This window comes from Syzygium oleosum, unplaced genomic scaffold (assembly GCF_021117445.2).
Source record: "Syzygium oleosum isolate NSW1041296 unplaced genomic scaffold, Sole_v2.1 Sole_v2.04, whole genome shotgun sequence".
NCBI classification, from domain to species: domain Eukaryota; kingdom Viridiplantae; phylum Streptophyta; class Magnoliopsida; order Myrtales; family Myrtaceae; genus Syzygium; species Syzygium oleosum.
In genome coordinates, this window is record NW_026607488.1 from 4004830 (window position 1) to 4027030 (window position 22201).

The window sequence follows — 22201 nt, forward strand, 5'->3', positions numbered from 1 at the left end:
CGGATGTCTTTAACTCAATAAACGTGTTGCTAATTGTTACACTGACAAACAAAAGTAAATATGTTAGTCTCCGGATATAAAGTTGTTTGACTCAGGATGTTTCTCTACAAATTTGGACAATACAAAATATTTTGGTTTTAATTTTCTTTTTGGCTTGATAAGATATGTTCAAACCCACAAGTCCAAAGATACATTTCCTGGAAATGAACCGGGGTCCCACCTTTCTAGAATTATAGGTAGCTTTTTATAAACTCTCTTTAAATAAATAACTTCATAAGTTGCAAATATTGACTCTAGTGTTTGGCATACGTTCGCAAAAGACACAAAGGTGATAGTTGGAAGGAAAAAAAAAGAAATTAGACATCTATTATATTGCATTATCCTAGTCAACTGGAGTTTGTAAAGTCACACAAGCTCAATTTTTTTTTTGTGATAGATTTAATTTTTTAAGATAACATAATGTCATTTGAAGGTATTGTATTATTGCATTAAGTAAAAATCCTTGATAATTTATATTAATTCAATGCGATTGTCAAGTCAATGCGCGAATCTTTCTCAAAGGGATAAGAGATTTTTTCTGGTGTAGCCTGAGGAAAGAAACAAAGTTGGCCGACTCACCTTCAAATCAAATTTAATCGTCTATATCCCACCAAACGTTCCGCAGCAGCATGTGGACGCCAGCGAAAATGTCCAAGAATTTTTGACGAGTTACTAGAAATTTTTAAAGACTCCCTAGGAGACCATAAAGGCCAATCAGAAGGTCTGCTTTTTTTTTGTCCTTTGAAATAAGGCATCAAGTCCCCAAATTGTTGGACAATTTTCAATCATGTCCCTCAACTTATTTTTTTTGTGCAACCAGGTTCCTAAATTGTATACTTTTTTCGTCACATTTATGCCTTTCTTAGGAGCATTGTGGTCCAAAGATCACGAAACCCTAGAACCCTTACTTGACCTTAACGTGTACCCTTCGCACGCAAGAAAGCGCCTAACTCGTTCGCTTCTGTCCATGACGTCTTCGTTGCTGCTCTCCTCTCACATTTATGGTCGACCGTCGAAGCCCTGTCAATGTGTACATTTTCTTTAGATAAAGTGCCTAAGACTTTACAAAAGGTTTGAACTATTTTTCATTAGAAAAATCGTCCAAGGCTCAATAGCTACACATCCAGGAATCCTACGAGGAGTGGCGATGATATGGTTTATCCGAGTTCTCTAAATTAAGGGAGTTTATTATCAACAAGAGGGGTGAATTCCCTAAAAAACTTCAAACTTTAGGTCAAGTCCAAAATATTCCATGAACTTTTTTTTATCTCAGAAAAAATCCTAAACTTTAAGTTCAGTCTTAAATCTGTCCCGAATTTTGTTTTGTGTAAAAAAAATCAGCAAATTTCATTTCATTTTCAAAAATATATCCCCGTGATCCAGTCCCAACTTGACGTAACACTTTTACATTGATAACAAATCCACATCATCAAAATAATGAGGCGACATGTATAAACCGACGCCGCATTTCCACTTCGATAACAAATCCAATCCAATAAAAATTGTTGAATTCTCCAAAATAAAACCGTTCTAGGATAAGAAAGTTATAAATGATAACAAATCCACCCCAAAAAAAAATTTAATTAAAAAAACCCAATTTTTAGGTTTAGTCCAAATTTGACCCGAACTTTTCTTTGTCTAAAAAAAAGCCTCATTACTTTGTTGATGTGGATTTGTTATCAATGTGAAAGTGCCACGTTAAGTTGGAACTGGATCACGGGCGTATATTTTTTAAAATAAATTGAATTTTGGTGATTTCTCTTTACACAAAATAAAATTTGGGGTAGATTTGGGATTGAACTTAAAGTTTGGGATTTTTACTTAGACAAAAAAAGGTTCGGGGTAGATTTGGGACTGGACTTAAAGTTTGGGGTTTTTTCTGAGATAAAAAAAAGTTCAAGGCAGATTTGAGACTTGACCTAAAGTTGGGGTTTTTTTAGGAAAGTATGCCTCAATAAGAGAGAGTTCTTATTAGAATAAAGGGAAAAAACCACAAAAAACTGCAAATTATATCCATGATAGATGAACAGGCCAGATGAGAGAAAAGTTTATTATTTTCCATCGATAGTAGGTTTACTTTGATCTTGCTTATGCCTTCCATTCGAGGGAGTTCTTTTTTGATAAGCTAAGTTCTTTTGGCAGCCATTGCTAAATATCTTACCGGACCAGCCAAGCTTGTAAGATGTCCGTCTTTCCTGTTGAGAAGAGGAAAGGGCTGTGTCTATTCCTGGTTTTCCTGCACTAGTAATTCTGTATGCTAACATGCTAATACCGGGTATTCCGACAACATAAGAATTTAAAAAAAAAAAAAAAAGAGATTGGTTTTGTCCCGAATCTGATAGACTGTGGAAAAGAAATGTTTGATCCCATCTGTGGAAAAAAGACATCTCTCCTTCTTCGAGTATGTGTTTGTTGTCCGGTGAAGAAATATCCCTCCAAGGCAGTCCTTTTTTAGACCTCCGGTCATCGGCTCAAATCAATCAAAGCTCAAAGAGCACTACCGGGCGTGGCTTTTTCGAAAACAAGACTATCCGAGAAATTTTGAACTTCACACAAACAACAACCATACTCCGTCGAGCGAGATCTTTGTTCCAGTAGGTATAAAGAGTCCAGCAGGTAAGACTATTTTAAAGATCCAAAATCTTGTCTAGCCTAAAGATCTTTTTTCTTGACATTATAAACCCCAAATTTGTACCTGTGTGATGCATTTAACCTAAATTCTTTTCTATGACATAAAAAGTACCAAATTTGTACCCGTGTGACACATTTACTCCAAACTTGCACTCGTGTGAACGCTGTCGAAATTCCGTTAACTAAAGCCGCTAAAAATCTTATGTGGCTGTCTAATGGACGACAAAAAGCAATTGATGCTGATGTGGTGCTCACGTGACAAAAATATGTCAACTCATTGTAAATTGGGTTTGTCATTTATTTTCCTCGCAAATTTATTTGTTCATCTTTTTTGGAGTTTTTAGAAAGTCAAAAATATAAACCATCTCAAGATCACTCCATTGCTTTAAAACGAGAAGATATATTGTCTCTCTTAAGATATCACCTGAGTCTATGTAATGTCTCCTCCGTCAGGCTTGGAAATGGATCATCGATGACAAATAAGCAAGTAAAAGAGAATTCAACGTGCATTTTGTTTTCAGAAATCGAGTCTACCAATCCTTTGAGACTTTGTTTTCAAGACCCAAGATCAAGTCCCTGTTCCCTGGTGCGATTTTTATTTCCTGCTTTTTGAAAAAATTTTAGGCATTCAAAATTGACACAGCCCGTGTGACTTCTAAGCGTTTGCGAACTTTTTCTTGGAGGGACGATTAGATGCTATCTGAAAGCGAATGAATAGATGAAGATAAGGTGATAACATAAATGCACCACCCTTTCCAGGTCTTTTCCTGCAACTACTGTCGACTTCTTTTGGTTCCGGATCATTCACGGGGTGCCGCATTCTGCCATAATAACAAATTTAGATTCGATTTCAGGGCAGAGTGTTATTTTCGTGCATCTAATAAATTGGGATAAATGACGTATACTTGCTCCCTGCTCCACTTGATCGCACTAAAGCATCGGGTCTTTACTAGAAACACGTACATCACAATAAAAAACCAAGAAAAGTGGAACGCAAAGAACAGTCATGAATCACATCTAGCTTCGCTTGCATATTTCCTTTAATCACTTGTAGAGCCTACTTTTGTAGTGTGAACAAGATAAAAAATAAGGAAGGAATATTAAATAAGGTGAAGCCTGGGGTTGTCTTCTGTCTAACTTTGCGGCCGCTGATCGCTGCCCTGCGCCAGCCATCAGACTTTGATTTAGACAATTTGTTGTCAAGCTGGCCCAGTATCAATGCTCACGTTTGGGTGCTTTGAACCGAAAAGGCCTAGCCTCCAATTTATTCTACACTCCGTAAGCCTTGAACTAATCCGCTTTGCACATTCACTCTTTAACCTTGACAGTTTAGCTATTTCTCACTAAATCTTAAAGCCGCCGTTAAAGGCATTATAGTTCATATAAAACTCTGAAACTGTTCAATTATCAATTAGGACTCTAGTTCTGAAGAATACAGACATCACGTATTGCTAACAGAGCCTTTACCCCAGGTTGAGGAAGGGACCAAGGAAATAGTTCCCAAAAGTTGGAAGAGCAGAAGAGCACATACTGTTTCAACGTCTATAAAATCCATATTTTTCAGTTTCTGCACATGACTAGAGGTGTTCGGGTTAAAGACACTGCCTATAAAACTATATACTTGAGCTGAATCGGGTAAAACCACATACAAAGAAAAATATGGTACTTGTTAGTATGTGAATGATTCATCGATCATTCGATTCTTTTAAATTAGACAACCAAGAGTCATCGCGGCCCCTTGTTATCAGCAAATATTCTTTTAAACTGTGTACTTAACAGATTGGGAATAAAACTAGGGAAGAGGGCAGAAAAGAAGTGGAAACACCTCTAACAGAATTGAGACAACAGATTGGCTCATGGAAGTAGACAGATGATCCGCAGCCAATAACCACTTGTTGGTTTTGAGTCTCCTTAAGAAAAATTTGGTAAATTAAAGCCAAATGGAACTTTACTTGGACAAATTGGTCTCGAGTCTCCTCCAAAAAGTAGAGTTTGTAACCTTGCATTGCCTGTGGCATGCACACACACAAAGAATAAAGGCTAGTCGGACACTAAAGAACGTGCATTTCTACTATAAAATTGCCTTAGATCTTCCGCTTGCTGCAGTGCTTGTTCGTGTTTACCATACTGTTCTAATCATGAACTTGATGCTTGAGGCTCGGCCTTGGCCAAGCTTGAACCTTGTTCGTCCCTGATCTTAAAATTGCGCCCATTTTAGTTGTGCCCATTCCTGAACTCAAAGTCGTACTGCTTTGTGAACTTGAAACTATGCCCCTTTTTGAATTTAATGTCATGCCCTTTCCGAAAGTAGAAGCTGCGTCCCTACCCGACCTCGAAGCTTTGTTGTTTCTTAAACTTGAAGCTATACCCTTTGCTATACCTTTTTTGCAGGATCCCTTCCTGGTTTTGAAGCACATAGGGTTCCACTTCCTTTGCCTCTTTTTGCAAGTGCTTGGTCACTCTCCATAGTTCTATCCCTCTCCACCTGGACCACATTGAAATTTCATATAAGCAAGGACTGGAAAATTAAGATAATGCAAATCATCAGTACTCACAGAAGAAAGTGCTCTCGTCCTCAACTTCATTTGTAGCTTCGCAGGATCTCTCAGTGTTCAACTCCTTAGCACCTTAGACAACTCAATCGGACTTTGGTTCGCAGGTTTCCCAATCTCATCCTTGTGCTTCTTCCTATTTTCCATACTTGCAGTTTTCCCACCATCGACACTGCCATAGCGCCCAATCCTTCTATCCCTTGTTTGCCTCCTATTTCCCATGGCCTCAAGACATTCAGCATTGCCCATCTCTGACCGGAAATTATCAATAGAGGAGGCGCCGTCAATTGCTTTCACCCACAGATGCAGAATCTGAGTCTTCATCAGGATCTGCTCTTGAACTTCTGCCCGTTTTAGTTGTTCCCCTTCTTGAACTTGAACCTCTACTCGTTCTTATACTCACAGTCGTGCCCCTTCCTGAACTGAAAGTGGTGCCCTTTCCTGAACCTTTGCCCCTTCCTATATACTCAAAGTTGCACTGCTTCGTGAACTTGAAGCTATGCCCCTTCCAAAATTTGATGTCGTGTCTTTTGCTGAAGTAGAAGTTGCACCGTACCTGACCTCGAAGCTTTGTTGTTTCTTGAAATTGAAGCTATACACCTTGCTCTGCCTCTTTTTGCAGGATCCCTTCTTGGTTTGAGGCACATAGGGTCCCACTTCCTTTGCCTGCTTTTGCAAGTACTCGAGCAGTCTCTACAGTTCTACCCCTCTTCACCTAGACCACGTTGAAATTCAACATAAGTTTTGAGGACTGCATAATTAAGATAATGCAAATCTTCAGTACTTACAGAAGAAAAGTCTCTTTGATCCTCAACTACAGTTGTAGCTTTGCAGGTTCCCTCATAGTGTTCAACTCCTTCGCATGTTGGGCAACTCGACCTAACAACATCAATTGGGTTGGCAGGTTCCACAATCTCATCCTTGTCCTTCTTCCTATTTTCCATACTAACCGTTTCCCCTCATTGACACAGCCATAGCGCCCAATCCTTCCGTCTCTCTGCCTCCTATTTCCCAGGGCCTCAAAACATTCAATATTGCCCGGCTCTAACTGGAAATCATCAATGGAGGAGGTGCCATCAGTTTCGCTTTCACCCAGTCTGACACTTCATCAGAACCTGAAATGTCGAACTCGCTCTCCATTCCCAAACTCAAGATGGGGCTGAGTTCGACATTATATATATACCATGAAGGGGCTACGAAGGAAACCATGAACGCCTGAGGCAAGTATGCTATCCCACCAATACGGCTGCTCAGCCTTTCACTCGGACTGCCTTTCAGCTTCCAGACACCATGAATCTACTCCATAAAACTTACGTTCTTCTTTTTCTTCGCTGGGGGCAATTTTTGGCAAAATGCCCCTTGCGTCCACAGTTGAAACCTCTGTCTTTCTTTCTTCTGCCACAGATGCGGGGCCGTCATGGTTGTGCTGGCCTTGGTAAGTCGTGATCAAGGTCCGCATATCGTCAGACGATCGCTCGACCCACTTCCGCACAGGGCATCCAATGTTCCTACATTTATAATAGCTCCTTGGATTGGGGTTTCCCTTCAACGTTTTCTGTCCATACTTTCGCCATCTATATCCATCATCAAGAATATCAACCTCACTCGTTGTCCGAAACGCAAATCTAGGCTCTCTCACAGTCCTATTGCCAGAAGATGAATAGCCCTTAGATTCATTCCCTCCTCTCAATCGCTTCGCTTCAGGTTCGTTTCCATCGTCATCGCCGGTAGAGTCGCTCATCTGAGAGCTCACTTCGGAATCGTCATCCCCCAGTGAGGCCGAAGAGTCCTGCTGCCCCTTTTCGGAGCACGCCACAGAAGCCAATTGACCGGGATTCTCCAAATATGAGATGCAAGAAGATGGAGGCTGAGACGATTGGGAAGACGATCTACTGGCGGGCAGTGGCCTGGGGTGGTTGTGATTTCCCCTGTACACAATCTCGGTAACGTGTCCATCCAAAGATCTCTCGACCTTCTTCTTCGTCGGACAACCCGGGTACGTGCACTTGTAGTAGCTGCGCAGGTTCTCGCTCCCTTTCACTTGCTTCTGACCGTACTTCCTCCAATTGTACCCATCATCGGATATCCTCTGTTCTTTGATGAAGTAGGATGGTTGATTGGGTCGGTTAGTATTCCCATCGGCCTGAAATGTTTCAGAAGGCGGCGTTAGGCTCTGCGGGCTTTTTTGGCTCGCGGGGTTTGCAGAGTTCTGAATTGGGGCAAACACATCGGGTAGCACCCAGGACTTCCACCACGATTCTCGAGTCATCGACGACACCAGCACATAACCTCGATGGTTTTGATTTTTAGATTAATCTACTAATATTATTTCTTTAAAATTTAGCGTTGCACATTTGATCCGATATTGTTTGATTTTGAGGTGAGTTCAGCAACTCCTGGTTTGTATTTTGATTGTTTGACATGGTATCAAGAAACAAAAAATTTGAATTCCTACAGGTTGGCCGATTTGTTTTGCAAGGATCGCAACAACAAAAGCAAGGATAGAACCGGAGGCAATTCCAGAATTGCGGAAGCTATGCCAGGAAAGAAGGCTTTGATACCATGACAGAAAACAAAAGGAATTGGAGAATTTTTGATATTGTATCGATATATTTCAGTATACATGTACATGACCTATTTATAGTGAATGATTAAGAAAGACAAATGGGAAACAATATACAAAAGATTACAATTTCCTATTTATCAAAATCAATCATGGATTGACTAAATCAATTAGTCAATCAAGATCGGTGCCCAATATCAGAATCTTCAATAATATCAAATCACATCTCCGACATAACACGATGATGGTTCTTGTTAAGGATGTTGGAGTTTGATTCAGAAGGAGTAGATTTTCGTGGCCATCTTAAAGCCCAATGTGATAAGCAAAACAAAATTATGAAGCCCGTATTCGTTTAAGAGTGAAAATGGAGAGGAGGCTTCACAAAGCAGAAGCTGAAGGAGACGCACCTTCTTTGCTCGATTTGCTCAAAGACGATGGACTGATTCTTGATAGATGTATGGTGTGGCTTGGTCTTACAAATTTGCATATAGCAGCAATGTCTGGACATGAGAAATTTGTTGATGAGATTCTGGATCAAAAACTTGAGCTCGCAGGAGAGCTGGAGTCACAGAAATTATCTAAAGATTATCTTGAAGTAGTGAAGAAATTGGTGAGCGTTATAATGCGGCTATGTGCTACTCTCATGGCAAATACGTGGGCTTTAATGAATATTTTAGGCCTGATGCATTAACATCTTTCTCTTGTGGCCCAATATCTTAATAACAAGGAAACAGGTCGATAAATAGATGTGGAAGGGTTTTCGACGTCGTCTTCTTCTCCAAGCCGCCATTACTCCTATTTTTCGTGAGTTTACGAATTTGTGCTTCCTTTGAAATGTCTATTCATCTGTATAAGTGTATACGAGTATAAGTTCTTGATTCGTCTCGCTTTTCATTGATACATTTACGAAATGTAATTTGCCTAAGCTGATTTTGACCCTTTCAAAAAATCTAAGTCGCTGAGAATGTAATAACAGTTGGCACGGTGTCCAGAGTGAGCAAAATGCCTATGATTTTTTGCGGTAAATACGGTGAAGTAGCATTTGGTGAGATTTATTTGTGAAGTGCTTATCTTTTACTACGATTTTGATGCACATAATGACTTTCAGGTGTACTTATTCATTTTGTATTGATATCATCTAATATAAAAAAAATTTCGTTAGCTTTTACATTGGATTTGGTGTTCTGGTTAATAAGACTCAATATTTAATGCATGTTGGATCATTAATCGAAGAGATTATGCTTTTAACATTCATATGCCGAGATAAGAAATTAAAGTTGACTAGAGGCGGTCGAGAAACGAAATTCAAGAGCAGGCGATGGGTCCACTATTTTTAAAATCACCAGCGTTTTCACTAAAAGAAATAAAGGAATAAAAGAATCAAATAAATTAGACTGAAAAAGTTAGTAAAAAGAGTTCATGTACAAAAAATTTTCAGTCCATGCCCACTAGGCCGTGCCCACCACAGAAGAGATCGCCACTTGTATTCAGAATGAAAGGGCATCCATACAGAACTTGAAGACACGTGTCAGCATCCCCTTTGCATTGTCTGTGGCGTGGGCACACACAAAGAATGAAAAACGGGCATACCTACCGAGAGCACATTCGTTTCGCGAAAAATAAATAATTATAAAAATATATATTTTTTAAAATGATCGCTTATATTGTTTAAGATGAAAAAAAAAGAATTTCACCCACGAAAATTTTCTAAACTCAAAGTCATGCCCCTTCCTGAACTCACCATTGGGCCCTTTCCTGAAGTTGAACCTCTGCCCCAACCTGCACTCAAAGTCGCACCGCTTCGTGAACTTGAAGCTATGCCCCTTCCCGATTTTGAATTTGCGCCCATTTTAGTTGTGCCTCTTCTTGAACTTGAACCTCTACCCCTTCGTAAACTCAAAGCCGTGCCCCTTCCAGAACTTGAAGCTTTGCCCTTTATTGAAGCCGAACCTCTGTCCCTTTCTGTACGCAACATTAAGGTTCCGTTTATTTGATCGACGCATGAGTCGTCTAGTTTTTCATGCAGAATACTTTCTGTTTGCTTACACCGTAATTTTTATATTAAGACTCCAAATTTCATCTCACCTTAGGTTTTCTCTCAATATGTACACAAGAAAATTGGACTAGCATTTCTGATTGAAGGAATATGTTTTGACAAGAACAACGGAATAATGTGTCTTGTGAAGAGGCACAACCATTGGATTAGACATGACAATTAGTTTTCGAGAGATTTGTCTAAAAAGTAAGCATTTATTAAAAAGAAATTCCGAAAACATTTAATCACAACTTTTCATGAGTTTTGAATTTCTGCAAAAGTAGAAAAATTTTAAATCCAGGTAAACTACTCTGAAATATCATCTCATTGCATCATCTCTAACATTTTAGTACAGTTGTGCGCCAAATGTACATTTCAAATGCTAGATCTAGCAACAAGTTTTTTATGCATAAGAGTTTCATGCATCTAACGGTGAAAATGCGTTGAGAGCAACACTGTGAGGCATTTTATTGATGTGCAATCTATGGTCCCACGGCGTCAATCAAATCCCATATCAAGGATTCAACTTGTACCCACAAATAACGAGTAAAAGCATTCAAAAATTTGTGACTCATGTGTGACCCTATGATGCTTAAGTTATTAATGAGAGAGAGAGAGAGAGAGAGATGGTAATTAGAGAACATCAATGGCTTATGCGTATCTATACATGGATGTTAAGATGCTCGTATAAATTGTGTTAGAAAAATCCCATATCGGAGAATTGGTGTGGTATGGAGTAGTTAATATATCCAAGTTGACTCATAACTTATTGATTTAACCTTTTAAATAAAAGTGAATTTAGTTGAATATGTTGACGGGCTCGGACTTGGGCTCCCTTTTAGCGATTACCTTTTCCAAGGGTTTCCGAGTGGGTGGGCGTTGTAATATCGCAACACGGTCGCCTTTATAGTTCAGTCCCATATCGGATAATTTGTGTGGCGTGGAGGAGATAACATATGAGCTTATTAGCTTAAATTTTTGAATGAAGATGAGTTTAACTGAATATGATGATTTGTCTCAAGAATAGTTACGTGTTGGGTGGCAATTGTCGATTTCATACAATTGTAGATAGCCCCGCCTTTATTAGGTTTGGAAAAGTCGGAAGAGGTACACAAATAATGGAGGAATGGGCCACATATTTTTATTAGGTTTGGAAAAGTTGGAGCCATTGTGTACAAAATAATAAAGACGAACCACAAACGAGTACAAACATCACGTGAAGATAAATCAATGCAAGGACAATAAATGAAAGCAGCAGTGACCAGCGAGCAAGTATTTCGTGTAGCTAATACCGCAACTAACTTCAATCGGGCCGTTAGGTTTGGTGGGAGTGAGATCCACGTGGATTTTTCAGTATCAAAATTCAGTTTAATATATTTACTACGCTCATATTATCAGAAGGATGCTAAAAAAAATCAGCACATACTTGGCTTTTAAATATATTCATTTTTTTTATAAAATTTAATTTTGCCGGTAACAGCATGCCTGTGAACTAAATGCATAAACTTTTATCTATGCAGAATATACACCACTCAAAACTACATTCATTTGTGCCGATATATGAATAAACCCTATCATATTATTATTATTATTATTATTATTATTATTATTATTATTTGGGCTTATGACTTGGTCAACGATTTAGAGAATTTCCAATGTCAACAAGACGATGCTAGTGGTCAAAGCCCAGTCAACCCAACGAATACAAAATAATAAATGAGGACCTGAATTTCATCACACATAGAAGATATTCGAGATTAGTAGATAGGATCCAAAGAGACTGTTTTTTCCGGGCCAACGCGAATTGACATTTTCCATTAAATGGGGCGTTGATGGTTCAAAATTCATGTGCAGGCTCGATCCTCGGAGAGCATGGACATGTCTATTGGTGCCGGTCAAGTCGCCAAGCCAATCCTTTGACCCAATGATCCATATTATGGACGCGTATGATAACCACATGGTTTCTCTGTTTTTCAAATTTTCCTGTTCCTGGGAACAGGTTTGGAACATATATCCGTTTGGTAAAACAATTTCATTTTTCTATTTCTGGAACAATTTTTTAATCCAGAAATAGGTTTGGATCAAAAATAAGAAGTAAAAATTTTATACTTTTCTATTCTAGAACAAAAAGTGAAACAGAAACTCTTTTCATTGCTCGCCCTACTCTCCCGCCACCGCCCGCTACCGATCGGCCGCCGCCTCCCGATGCCGACCACTGCCACCCCCTGCGGCCGCCCAACGACTGCTAGCCACCTGCCACCCCCTGCTGGCCTCCCATCGACCACCACCTCCCGTTGTTGGCCACCGACCACCGCCACCCCTTGCCGACCGCCGGCCTCCCGTCAATGAATGACAAAGAGTGTAAGAAAGAGAAATTTTGTGTTGTTATCAAACGAATTTCTGTTCTGAGAAAAAAAAAATTATTTCGTTGTCGAACGCATATCTCTATTTAGAAACTCTTCCAAGAAATATAAATAGTAAAAGCCAAAAATCTATTTCTGGAACAAAATGGTTATTATACGCATCCTAAGTAGCTCTATTTTAGCCATGGAACGAAGCATGCCAATAGACGAAGTAACATCAATTTATCTCCTCCTAAAACCTTATAAAATTAGTTCTCATGCTTATAAGTACACACAATCGTTGCCGGATCGAGAAACCAAGCCGCGGACCTCGTATAAATCAGCACATACGTAACTTTTAAGTACACTTGGTATTGTTACCAATGACAGAGCCCGACAATAGGCTAAAAGATATATTATATTGAATGTAAGAGTTTATAAATCCGTACCAAGCCACAAGCGGCATACGAATCCGTAACTTTTAAATATATATGTTTTCACCGGTAACAACATGCATGTGGACTAAAATGCCTAAGGTTTTATCTATACATGATGTACACCAATCAAAACTACATTCATTTGTGCCGATATATGAACTAATAATGTTATATTGTTTTTGTGGGCTAATAACATGGTCAACAAATTTAAAGAATTTCTACTGGTCAACAAGACAATGGTTCTGTCAAGGATGTTGATGTTCGAAAGGAATTAATTTTCCTGGCCGTCTTAAAGCCAAAAGCTAAAAGCAAAACGCGATTATGAAACCCGGATCTGCTTCAGAGTAAAATTGAGAGGTCGCTTTACAAAGCAGCAGCGGAAGGAGATGCAACTCGAGACTACATCATGTTAAAAATGAAACTCAAACGAATTGACGCCCCACCAACAAGAGCAACTGCAAGCGAATTGAATTATGTAAATGATAAAGTGTCTTCCCTCTTATTTTTAACTCTGCTAAGTTGCTCTTACAATACAGATTACACACCCATTGAGGAGCCACCCTTTGTTTTTTCCCCGTTTATTTTGGTCATAATTATGTAAATTAGTTCAGCTGTTCTTTTATTCTACTTTTTTTAGACCAGACTAGTCTAGTCCCCTGCCCCCACCCAAATAAAAACAAAACAAACACAAGAAAAGTAAATTAGAATAGAAAAGGTGTTTTTCTCATAAAAAAGAAAAAGAGAAAACCGAAAAACCGAACCGAACTAGGGTCGTATTTTGTTCAGGTCGCGATTCAGTTCGGTTCGGTTCAGCTGCTCACCCGAATGGTTCGGTTCAATTTGGAGTCCCCGAAAACCGGTACCGAACGGAACGGTTGACACCCTTGCTTGCGACCTTCCTGCCATGTGACTACTAGATGATTCCCAGGTTTCAGAGGAGTCGGGTGCCAAAGGTTCAGAGCCCAATGAACTGGCAGATTGGGAAGACAGAGCCGGACCAGAGTTCGTGCCCTTCTCTTCAGCTGCATCATTCGAAGCATTGGTTTTACTTATATTAAGAAACCGCCCTCCACTCCCCCTGGGTCTTCTCATGGCATGCAGGTGCCGCGACACATGAAGATACGGCTATAGATCCAATTAAACCAAGACAAGAGAAAGGAATGACACCATATCAGAGAACAAGCAAAGAAAAGATATCAATTAAGTTTATCCCCAATGGATTAAATGCTGAGATAGCTGCAAAATCTGTAACGAGGATTAAGTATGCCGTCAGACTATTTCCCGCAAAATAGAATTTCCTAAAAATAGCATTTAATGTCAATATAGCATGTGACTAAGGAAGCAAACACGAGCAGAATACCTTCAAATCAAAAAAACCTTCATATCCAATTTTTATAACTGGCAAAGGCCAGAGAGAACTTCCAAATCAAAAAGCATAAAAAATGCATTTTACCTTTCTAGCTTTGATCAGCTTGTTTTGAGCCTCAGCTTTAGCACGTGCTTGTCTTCGTCTCAAAATCCCCTGATATTGCTTAGCATTCACATAAATAGGCCCTTCTGCCTGGTCAGCCCGGTCAAGGGCAAAGGGATTTCCGGCAAAAGGATGAGCCTGCCCTTGTACGACAAAAGGATAAGCCTGCCCAATCCAAGATCTCTTAGATGGCATAATCCAGAATTCAGATATGTATCTATTATGCAACAGAGCACCTCATACAACATAAACAAGGGGTGAACAGAGACCTTCGGCACAAATAACATCAATTTTCAGTGCTCTTGACTAGTTCTATTTTCTACTTTTCAAATAAAGAATCCATAACCATGGGACACATTGTTTCAAATGCATTTATGAAAGTCTGTATGTGGTTGTATTTTTCTTAATCTAGAGTAATATGCTTCAAAATTAATTAGTGTCTCTTTCTGTCATAAATTAAAGTCTGTATGTGGTTGACATTAATTTCTCCATGGCATACTTACTGTTATTATATGTATAATGTTAATCTTGTGGATTAATTATGCCTATTGCAAAATATAAAAATTACTAGACAAAGACATCGCATGATTTTTTGAAATCTATAATTTGTAATCTCTTATCTATTATCTGATATCTTATCTACAAAAGCAAATTTTTAAATATTTAAAGAATGATTAAATGAGTTTTTACTGGCAATTTTAAAGAACCAAAACTATCCAATACCAAAAAGAGTCAAGTAGGGATAAGTAACTAAAATAGAATGGAGTACGCAACCCAAGTAAGTAGTTAAAGTAGAACAGAAGATGGCAACTTCAAAAGAGGGAGGAAAGATGGCTTCAGGAATCGCAAATATCCAATACCAGAAAAGGAAGTAGAGATGAGTGACTCGTGTAAGGAAATAAAATGAGCAACCTAAGAGAAGAAACAAGAGAATCAGCTCACAATCGTCTCCACTAATCACTCAGCTTCTCCTTTTCCTTTACCTTTTCCTGTTCCTCAGTGCAATATTCTTCGCTCGTCGCTGTGGAACTTTCCCCGCCTTCAGTCTTTGTCCGTGAAGTGAGAGAGAATGAGACAGAGTGAGTGAGTAACGCAATTACGGTGCAACGAAAAATGGCGACTTTAAATGGCTTCCTCTAACACACAAGACTTTCTTTTACATTTTTTCCCTTCCTCTACTAGCACAAGAGTACCTATTCATATTGCATTTATGCTTATTTTACATGTTTTTGGTAGATACTAACAAGTTGCAGGAGATGGATCACTATAATATCACACAGATTATCGAACATATATACCACAAATTAGTTGCCCCTTGTTCATCATTCATTTTCCCATGTGGCAACACCCCGACATAATCTAATGAGCTTTTTTTTTTCTTTTGTATAAATGTGATCAAATCATTTGGCATTAATTTCTCCACGGCTTAGTAATGCAATAATCAGATGGAATAATTCATCATTACAATTTTTAAATGCATAATTTGAAATTTGTACATTCATTATGCCTATTGCAAAATAAAAGGAACCAGTAGACAAAGACATGATATGATGTTTTTGAAATATATAATATATGATTTATTATATAGTATCTTATCTGTGAAAGCAATTTTTATGAATTAATTATTTAAAGAATAATTAAATGTGTTTACTGGCAATATTAAAGAACCAAACCATGCAACAGAAAACGGGAACCTCAAAAGAGGGAGGAAAGGTTGCTTTAGGAACCGCAAATATCCAACACCAAAAATGGAAGTAGAGATAAGTGACTAACAGAAGAAAAATCCAGAAAAGAGGTTCGGTCCTTTCAGTTATTTACCTCCTGGTCTGTCTCCTCTGTCAACCCATGTTGAGAAGCAACTGGAGTGTCATGAGTTACACTTGAACCTACTTCAAAACTTGGGGAAATCTCCAAGCTTTCACTTGGTTTCCTCTTCAAGCGACAAAGGATATATGGTATCTGCAATTATAATTGTAACAAAGATTAGAGTCAGTAGAATCTGAAAGCTTCACTTTTAATACAATGCGGGATGTAAATGAAAGACACAACCTGAAAAGTATATGTCACATGGTCACAACAAAAACAAATAATAATAACATGATACAAGAGTATAATTAGCTCATTCTTTTCTGTTTATAATCCAGGGCATGAGCATAAGGTTGGGCTAAGCTCATGGATCATCGTGCAAGTCCAATGAACCAATAAAATGTAGGCTTTTGGCCTATGCAAATTCTTCTAATTCAGAGCAGTTTACATGCGGTTGTCAAGATTTGAATGGGTGACCTTTAGCTCCTAGATTGAAAACCATTGGTGCCGCAACCAATTGTGCCAACCCTAAGTAGTTAATTGGCTCATTTTGTTGAAAGCCATTGATGTTATGTCATAGTTCAAAGGAATCATCATCCTACTTTCTTCAGCCTGTTTATTCCTCGCTAATTTTTTTTGCAAATGAAAATTATAAGAGAAATCGTAGATAGATCAAACGGGAACCTGAAGAGCTGAGGAGTATCCATTAAGAAGATTGGGATTCATGTGATACTCATGCATCACCCATCCAGTTTTGGTGCGACCCTTGTAAAAGACCAATATCCTTTTGGTGCCTATTAAAGCCTTTGTGTCTCGAGTTTTTATCTTGTCCTTTAGGCATGTGATTTTCCATTTACCGCTTCTTGTTTGCCTTTTGACCCTGTCGCTATTTTGAGCTAGGTAAGGAGAAGGGCAAAAGAAGTACCAATCCCACCCATCCGATGGAATATTCGATATTTCTGCACGCATACACGGCAAAAAAATTAGGACTACTTATCAAAACACTATAAGTGAAACAATGTACGAACAACTTTTCAATGTGTAATTGCTAATACGATAAAAGAAATTCATACCAAAGCAAAAGGGAAGGGAGTAGACGCATGAAACTCACTTTGATACAATCTAGGTAAATCCCAAGGATCTTGTGCATAGAAATCCTCGAGCTCGGGGATGACGCCACCATCGGTGTGTCCAAGTACCTTGCTCATCAAGTAGTTATTAACAAGTTCTTCCTCGGTTGGAAGGAATCCGAATTTCACCTGAAACCACTCCATATGGAGATTGACTATGGCTCATTAACATGAGGAAATAAAATGACTAACAAGAGAATCGGCTCACTATCGGCTCAACTAATCAATAACTCACCTTTTCCATTTCCTGGTTGCAAGATTCTTTGCTCCTCCCCCATAATGTTGCCTTTTCCCCGCCGCCAGTCTTTGTCAGTAAAGTGAGAGAGTGAGCGAGAGAGAGTAAAGTAATTACTGTGCAACAAAAAATATTGGTTTCTTTTCTTTTGGTTGGATATCGGGTGGCTAAAGAAAGGGGGATATTTGGCCAAAAGAAGGAAGCAAAGCTTGCTTCCTCTAACATGCAAGGCTTTCTTCTAAATTTTATTTCTTCCTTTACTCGCACAAGCATATTCATATTCCACCCATGTTCATTTTACGTTTTTTTTATTTAGATACTAACAAAATACAAGAATCCGTATTCCACATACATTTTAACGGTTCATTATTGAATTTTCTTTTTATTTTTTGTAAGGGACTTAAGTAACTATTTCTCGCCCTTTGAAGGCTTTGGAATGCTTAACAGAATATATCAGGTCATACATTACTGAAAGTCATGGGTAATGATATTTAATGAAAGTTCTGAACCAAAGAAACTCGGTATATGCATAATTGCTCCGCACTTTGAAAATATCATATTAACCTCCTAAACTTTGGCACTGCTGCACAGTACCACACAAACTTTGAAAAATTATAGATTACTTTCCAAACTTTCAATTTTGTTTCAGCCATTACTTTTTCCGTTTGTATGACCGTGACATGTTAACTGAAAATGCACTAACTCATTTAAAGCACAGTAACATTTATTCCATGGTTTATGAAGTTAAGAAAATACAAAATGATGCATGGTTGATAAAACTAGTTGAGAAAATTCGATCAAGAAAAGTTAGGCAGTCCATTTTAAGTAACACTCAATGACTATGCAGACTGAAAAATTAATGGATGCAACAGTAAATCAAAGATTTTTTTTTTTTGGGGGGGGGGGGGGGTTGTTGGTAATCTATAATTTTTCAAAGTTTGCGGACTATTGTGTAACAGTATCAAAGTTCAAGAGGGCAATTATTGCTAAACATTGTGACATCAAAATAAGCACATATAATATTACATAATGTCCAACACTCGGTTATATAACAAAAAATAAACTTAAAAATTACAGTTTATAATACTTCTATATGTGTTTTTACTTAATTTATACAAAACAACATTTCAAATTACAAAGAATATGTCAGAAGAACACTCATGTATTTGAAATCATTTAAAGATGTCTCTGATAGTTTTTCGTTGTTGGATTGAAAAAATATATTTTTGTGCATGTAAATTTCAGAGTACTGTTTAACTTTTTACAATTTGTGATGTTTAACCGAATTATAGCATCAAACTGAAACTAAAACAAATCAATTCATGTACGTCTACTGTATATTGATGAATATTGATGAAGAATATGCCGCACCTTGTCTGACTTGGATTCAAAGTTTGATGTATCCAGAGGAATCTCCTGTCCATAACTCAACAAAGGCATTCCAGGAGGTTTGGCAATGCTTGTACCTGATAATTCCAACTTTCCAATGGAGTTTGGAAGTTTGGCAATGCTCGTACCTGATAAGTCCAACTTTGTCAATGAGGTTAAATTTCCAAGTGAGCCTGGAAGTTCTCTCAACCCTCTACATCCCAACAACGAGAAGTGCCTAAGCTTCACCAGTGCCCCAAGTTCTTCAGGCAAATCTATGAGACCCCTACACTCTTCGATCTTTAACTCAATCAACGACCCTATATCCCCAATGAAGCTCTCAATTCTCTCTAGACTGAAGCAGTCCGCAAGAGTCAACCTTTCTAAACGTGAGCAATTGGAGAAGTCTGGGATTGTCGTTAGGCCAGAACACCGAGTAATAGATAGAACTTTCAAAGTTTGTGCCCTCTGTGAAAATGGATGGCATTTTAGGTGTAAGAACCATTGCATAGTACACACGGGAACTGTTAGACTAAAATCAAAACATGTAATTTACCTTGATTAAGTCCCATGCTTTCGAGTCGTCCTTGAAGTCAATAGTGTCAAGTTTACAAACAACAAGACGGTCCAAGTACATATTGTCTGCCCTAAAGTCCCGAGGAGAATGCCAAGAAAACCATCTCAAATTTGAATGACATCTTGCAAAGTCCCCAGCATAAGTTCCCCAGTTTAGCTCGAGGAATCTTAGGTTTTGTAACCTTTCAAAGTCTTCATCTGTAATCTCTATGGAGTCACCAAATCTAATTATCTTAAGTGCTTGAACCTTGTCCTTCCTCTGCAAGTGAAATTTTTAAAATGATAGGAAGAAGTTTGTAAATTTCCAACTATTATGTTTTACAACTTGAATGGGAGGAAAAATTGATAAAGATCTAAACATAAAGGGAATTTTAATTCTATGATGTACAACTTCTATTTGAAAATGGGACATTTCTTACTTACCTTTTTGGTTCTTATGATTTCAAGGGCCTCTTTTGCATTCCACAACCTACTGCACTTTCCTGGATTGAATGGACTTTCTTGACGAACAATACGCCTTCCCAAGTCTATTAATTGATCATGCATCCAGATCCTATCACTATCCAATGTCTTTATCAAGCACCTATCAGTAAGGACTTTAAGTCCTCTCATGGGATAAAATTGACACTCGGCCCACATGTAAATTGCATCGGTCTTATTTTCATTGAAAAAGAAGCATGCTATATCGAGAAAAATTTGTTGCTGATATTTGTCTAGGCTATCATAGCTAATCCTCAACATCTCTAGAATGTCTTCTTTAGGTACTTCCCTTAACCTGACCAGTGTTTTTTTCCAAAATGCTTCGTCTTTCCCATTAAGTAACGAACCTATTACTTCTATCGACAAAGGAAGCCCTCTTGTACTTGAGACAATTTTACTTGAAAGCCCATGATAATCATCTGACGGAAATTCTCTACCAAAGGCATGCCGACAAAAAAGCCGAAGTGCAGGACCATCATCCATCTTTGGCATCTCATACCACAGAATTTCTTCTTTAAGTCCCTTAACATTCATAGCAATCTTGTTTCTCGCTGTAATGATTATCCTAGATCCTGAATGTAATGAATAACCTCCTATTAGTTTCTTAATGTGTTCTTTTTTATCAACATCATCCATAACTACAAGGACCTTCTTAGTGCTGAGTGTGTCTTCAATCCTACTCATTGTTTGTTCACTATCCATTAGTCGTTCGGCAGATCCAAAACCAGCAATGTCAGATAGAAATTTCCTTTGCAACTGGACTAAGCCCTCCATGGTCAACGAGCTTTCTCGAACGTTCTCAATAAAGCTACAACACTTTCCAAAGTGGGAAGATAGTTGATTGAAAATAACCTTGGCAACAGATGTTTTACCGATACCACCCTTTCCATAAATTCCAATGAGCCGCACATCCCGATGGTCAACATCTAATAACTCCATCAAGTGTTTTACCCGATTATCAAGTCCAAGTAAATGGTCAGTCACTGATTTTCGTTTTATCTCCAGCTTCTCCAAAACCTTTTCAACAACTAATTTGACAATCGCTCCTGGGCTGCCATGTACAAAAGCGCTCTCATTAGTTGACTAGATTAATTTCTTACCCACGCATCACACATGATTTTTCTTCCCAGAATCCTAGTTTCCTTGTGTAATTGGTGTTTCTTGAGGAGAACTCACAAATGTATATAAAATAAAGTCGGCACCTCTATGATGTTTTTCGTCTTTTCCCCATAAATGGAAAATGGAAACTGATACTCTTATCACATGGGCAAACTGAATTTTTGGGTTGAAATTTCCGTCACAAGATGCTGATTGTTTATTTTGATAAGTGAGAATGAAGATCAAATTGAAGTTATTGACATCGCAGGGGAAAATTTTAGGGAAGAAGTTAAAAGCAGAGGACGTAAAGTTGAATCAGAGAAGCAATTGCCGGTTGTTTTCTACATTTTCCGTTAAAAAAAAAAAAGAAATCATATCACAGGGCAACGCTGCATCCCAAACAGAAAAAAGAAGAAATAGGTAGGGATCTTAAATGAGTATTACCTTTGGTCCTTTTTCACGTTCCATCCCTTGATTTCATCGACTTCTGAGAGAGCCTTTCTCCACGCTTCGACTTCCTCAGGAAAGTCCTCCTTGTGTTTCTCGAAGGCAATGCTATAAAGTGGAGTCTTAAGTTTGACATCCTCAGGTTCCACATCAAGAAAAATGGGAATGATAATTTTTTGGTCCTCCGACTTAGAGACATTTTCTACTATGAGTGAAAGCTCTTGGAGGCACAATTTACTGAAAACATAAGTCCGAGAGAATATGGGTATATAGAGTATGGAGTTGTTGATAGCATGTAGAAGATTCTCACTAATCACCTTGCCAATGCGAAGTTCATCATCGTCCTTGAATACACAGACTCCGGCATCTACCAAGTTGTGGTAAAGGAAGTCTGTGAATCCATGACGAGTATCGGATCTTCTAAAACTCAAAAACACTTGGTACTCATCTCTTGATGCTCGTGCAGCATCACTACTCGTTCCGGCCTCTGAGTTTGCCATAGGTAGGAAGCTTACTACTTCCAGATTTGTCTCTCACCTAAAGAGAAAAAAGGTTGATGTTGCGTGGCCTAGCTAAGAAATGAGCTGAGGTTTTGGATATGAACGAGGCAGGGAGAGCCAATACTTAAAAAGCTTGGCCGGCTCACTTTAAAGTAAAAGGGAGTTGTCTATTTTCCACCTAACGTTCTGCATTAGCAAGTAGACAACGGTGAGGTGTCCCAGACTTTTTGACAAGTTTGGAAATTTTTAAAGACTCCTCGGGAGACTATAAAGGCCAATCAGGAGTTCTTCTACTTTGAATAAAAACAAAAATCAAATAAAAGAATCAAGAGGAGAAGGGGAAGGATAGTGCGGTGAGGCGGCACATGGGAAGTGCCCATGGATAGAGAAAGAGAGATTTTTTACTTTGGACGCTAGCAAAGGGAGAAGAGATGGCCGAGGCATGTGAGCATGGGCGGACAGTGCAGCAGAATGAATTGTACAGCATGTTC

General features: G+C 38.5%; 2 protein-coding genes and 1 pseudogene across 2 annotated transcripts; all 3 read right to left on the reverse strand.

Annotated features, from left to right (window-relative positions):
- Positions 1–4500: 4500 nt before the first annotated feature.
- LOC130138027 (uncharacterized) lies at positions 4501–6431 on the reverse strand (annotated as a pseudogene).
- LOC115674341 (probable WRKY transcription factor 33) lies at positions 4501–7491 on the reverse strand. The gene is made up of 2 exons (XM_056310754.1): positions 5880–7491; positions 4501–5096 (listed from the first exon to the last, which is right to left on the reverse strand). The coding sequence occupies exon 1, from the start codon at positions 7489–7491 to the stop codon at positions 6481–6483; it is 1011 nt and encodes a 336-aa protein (XP_056166729.1). The 3' UTR covers positions 4501–5096; positions 5880–6480.
- A 5491-nt stretch (positions 7492–12982) lies between these two features.
- LOC115674335 (disease resistance protein RPV1-like) lies at positions 12983–21809 on the reverse strand. The gene is made up of 11 exons (XM_030596698.2): positions 21208–21809; positions 19609–20716; positions 19166–19444; positions 18613–19077; positions 17242–17310; positions 16988–17135; positions 16561–16835; positions 15889–16029; positions 15054–15116; positions 14053–14235; positions 12983–13724 (listed from the first exon to the last, which is right to left on the reverse strand). Exons 1-11 carry the CDS (start codon positions 21708–21710, stop codon positions 13365–13367), a joined length of 3594 nt encoding a protein of 1197 aa, XP_030452558.2. The 5' UTR covers positions 21711–21809; the 3' UTR covers positions 12983–13364.
- Positions 21810–22201: the final 392 nt, after the last annotated feature.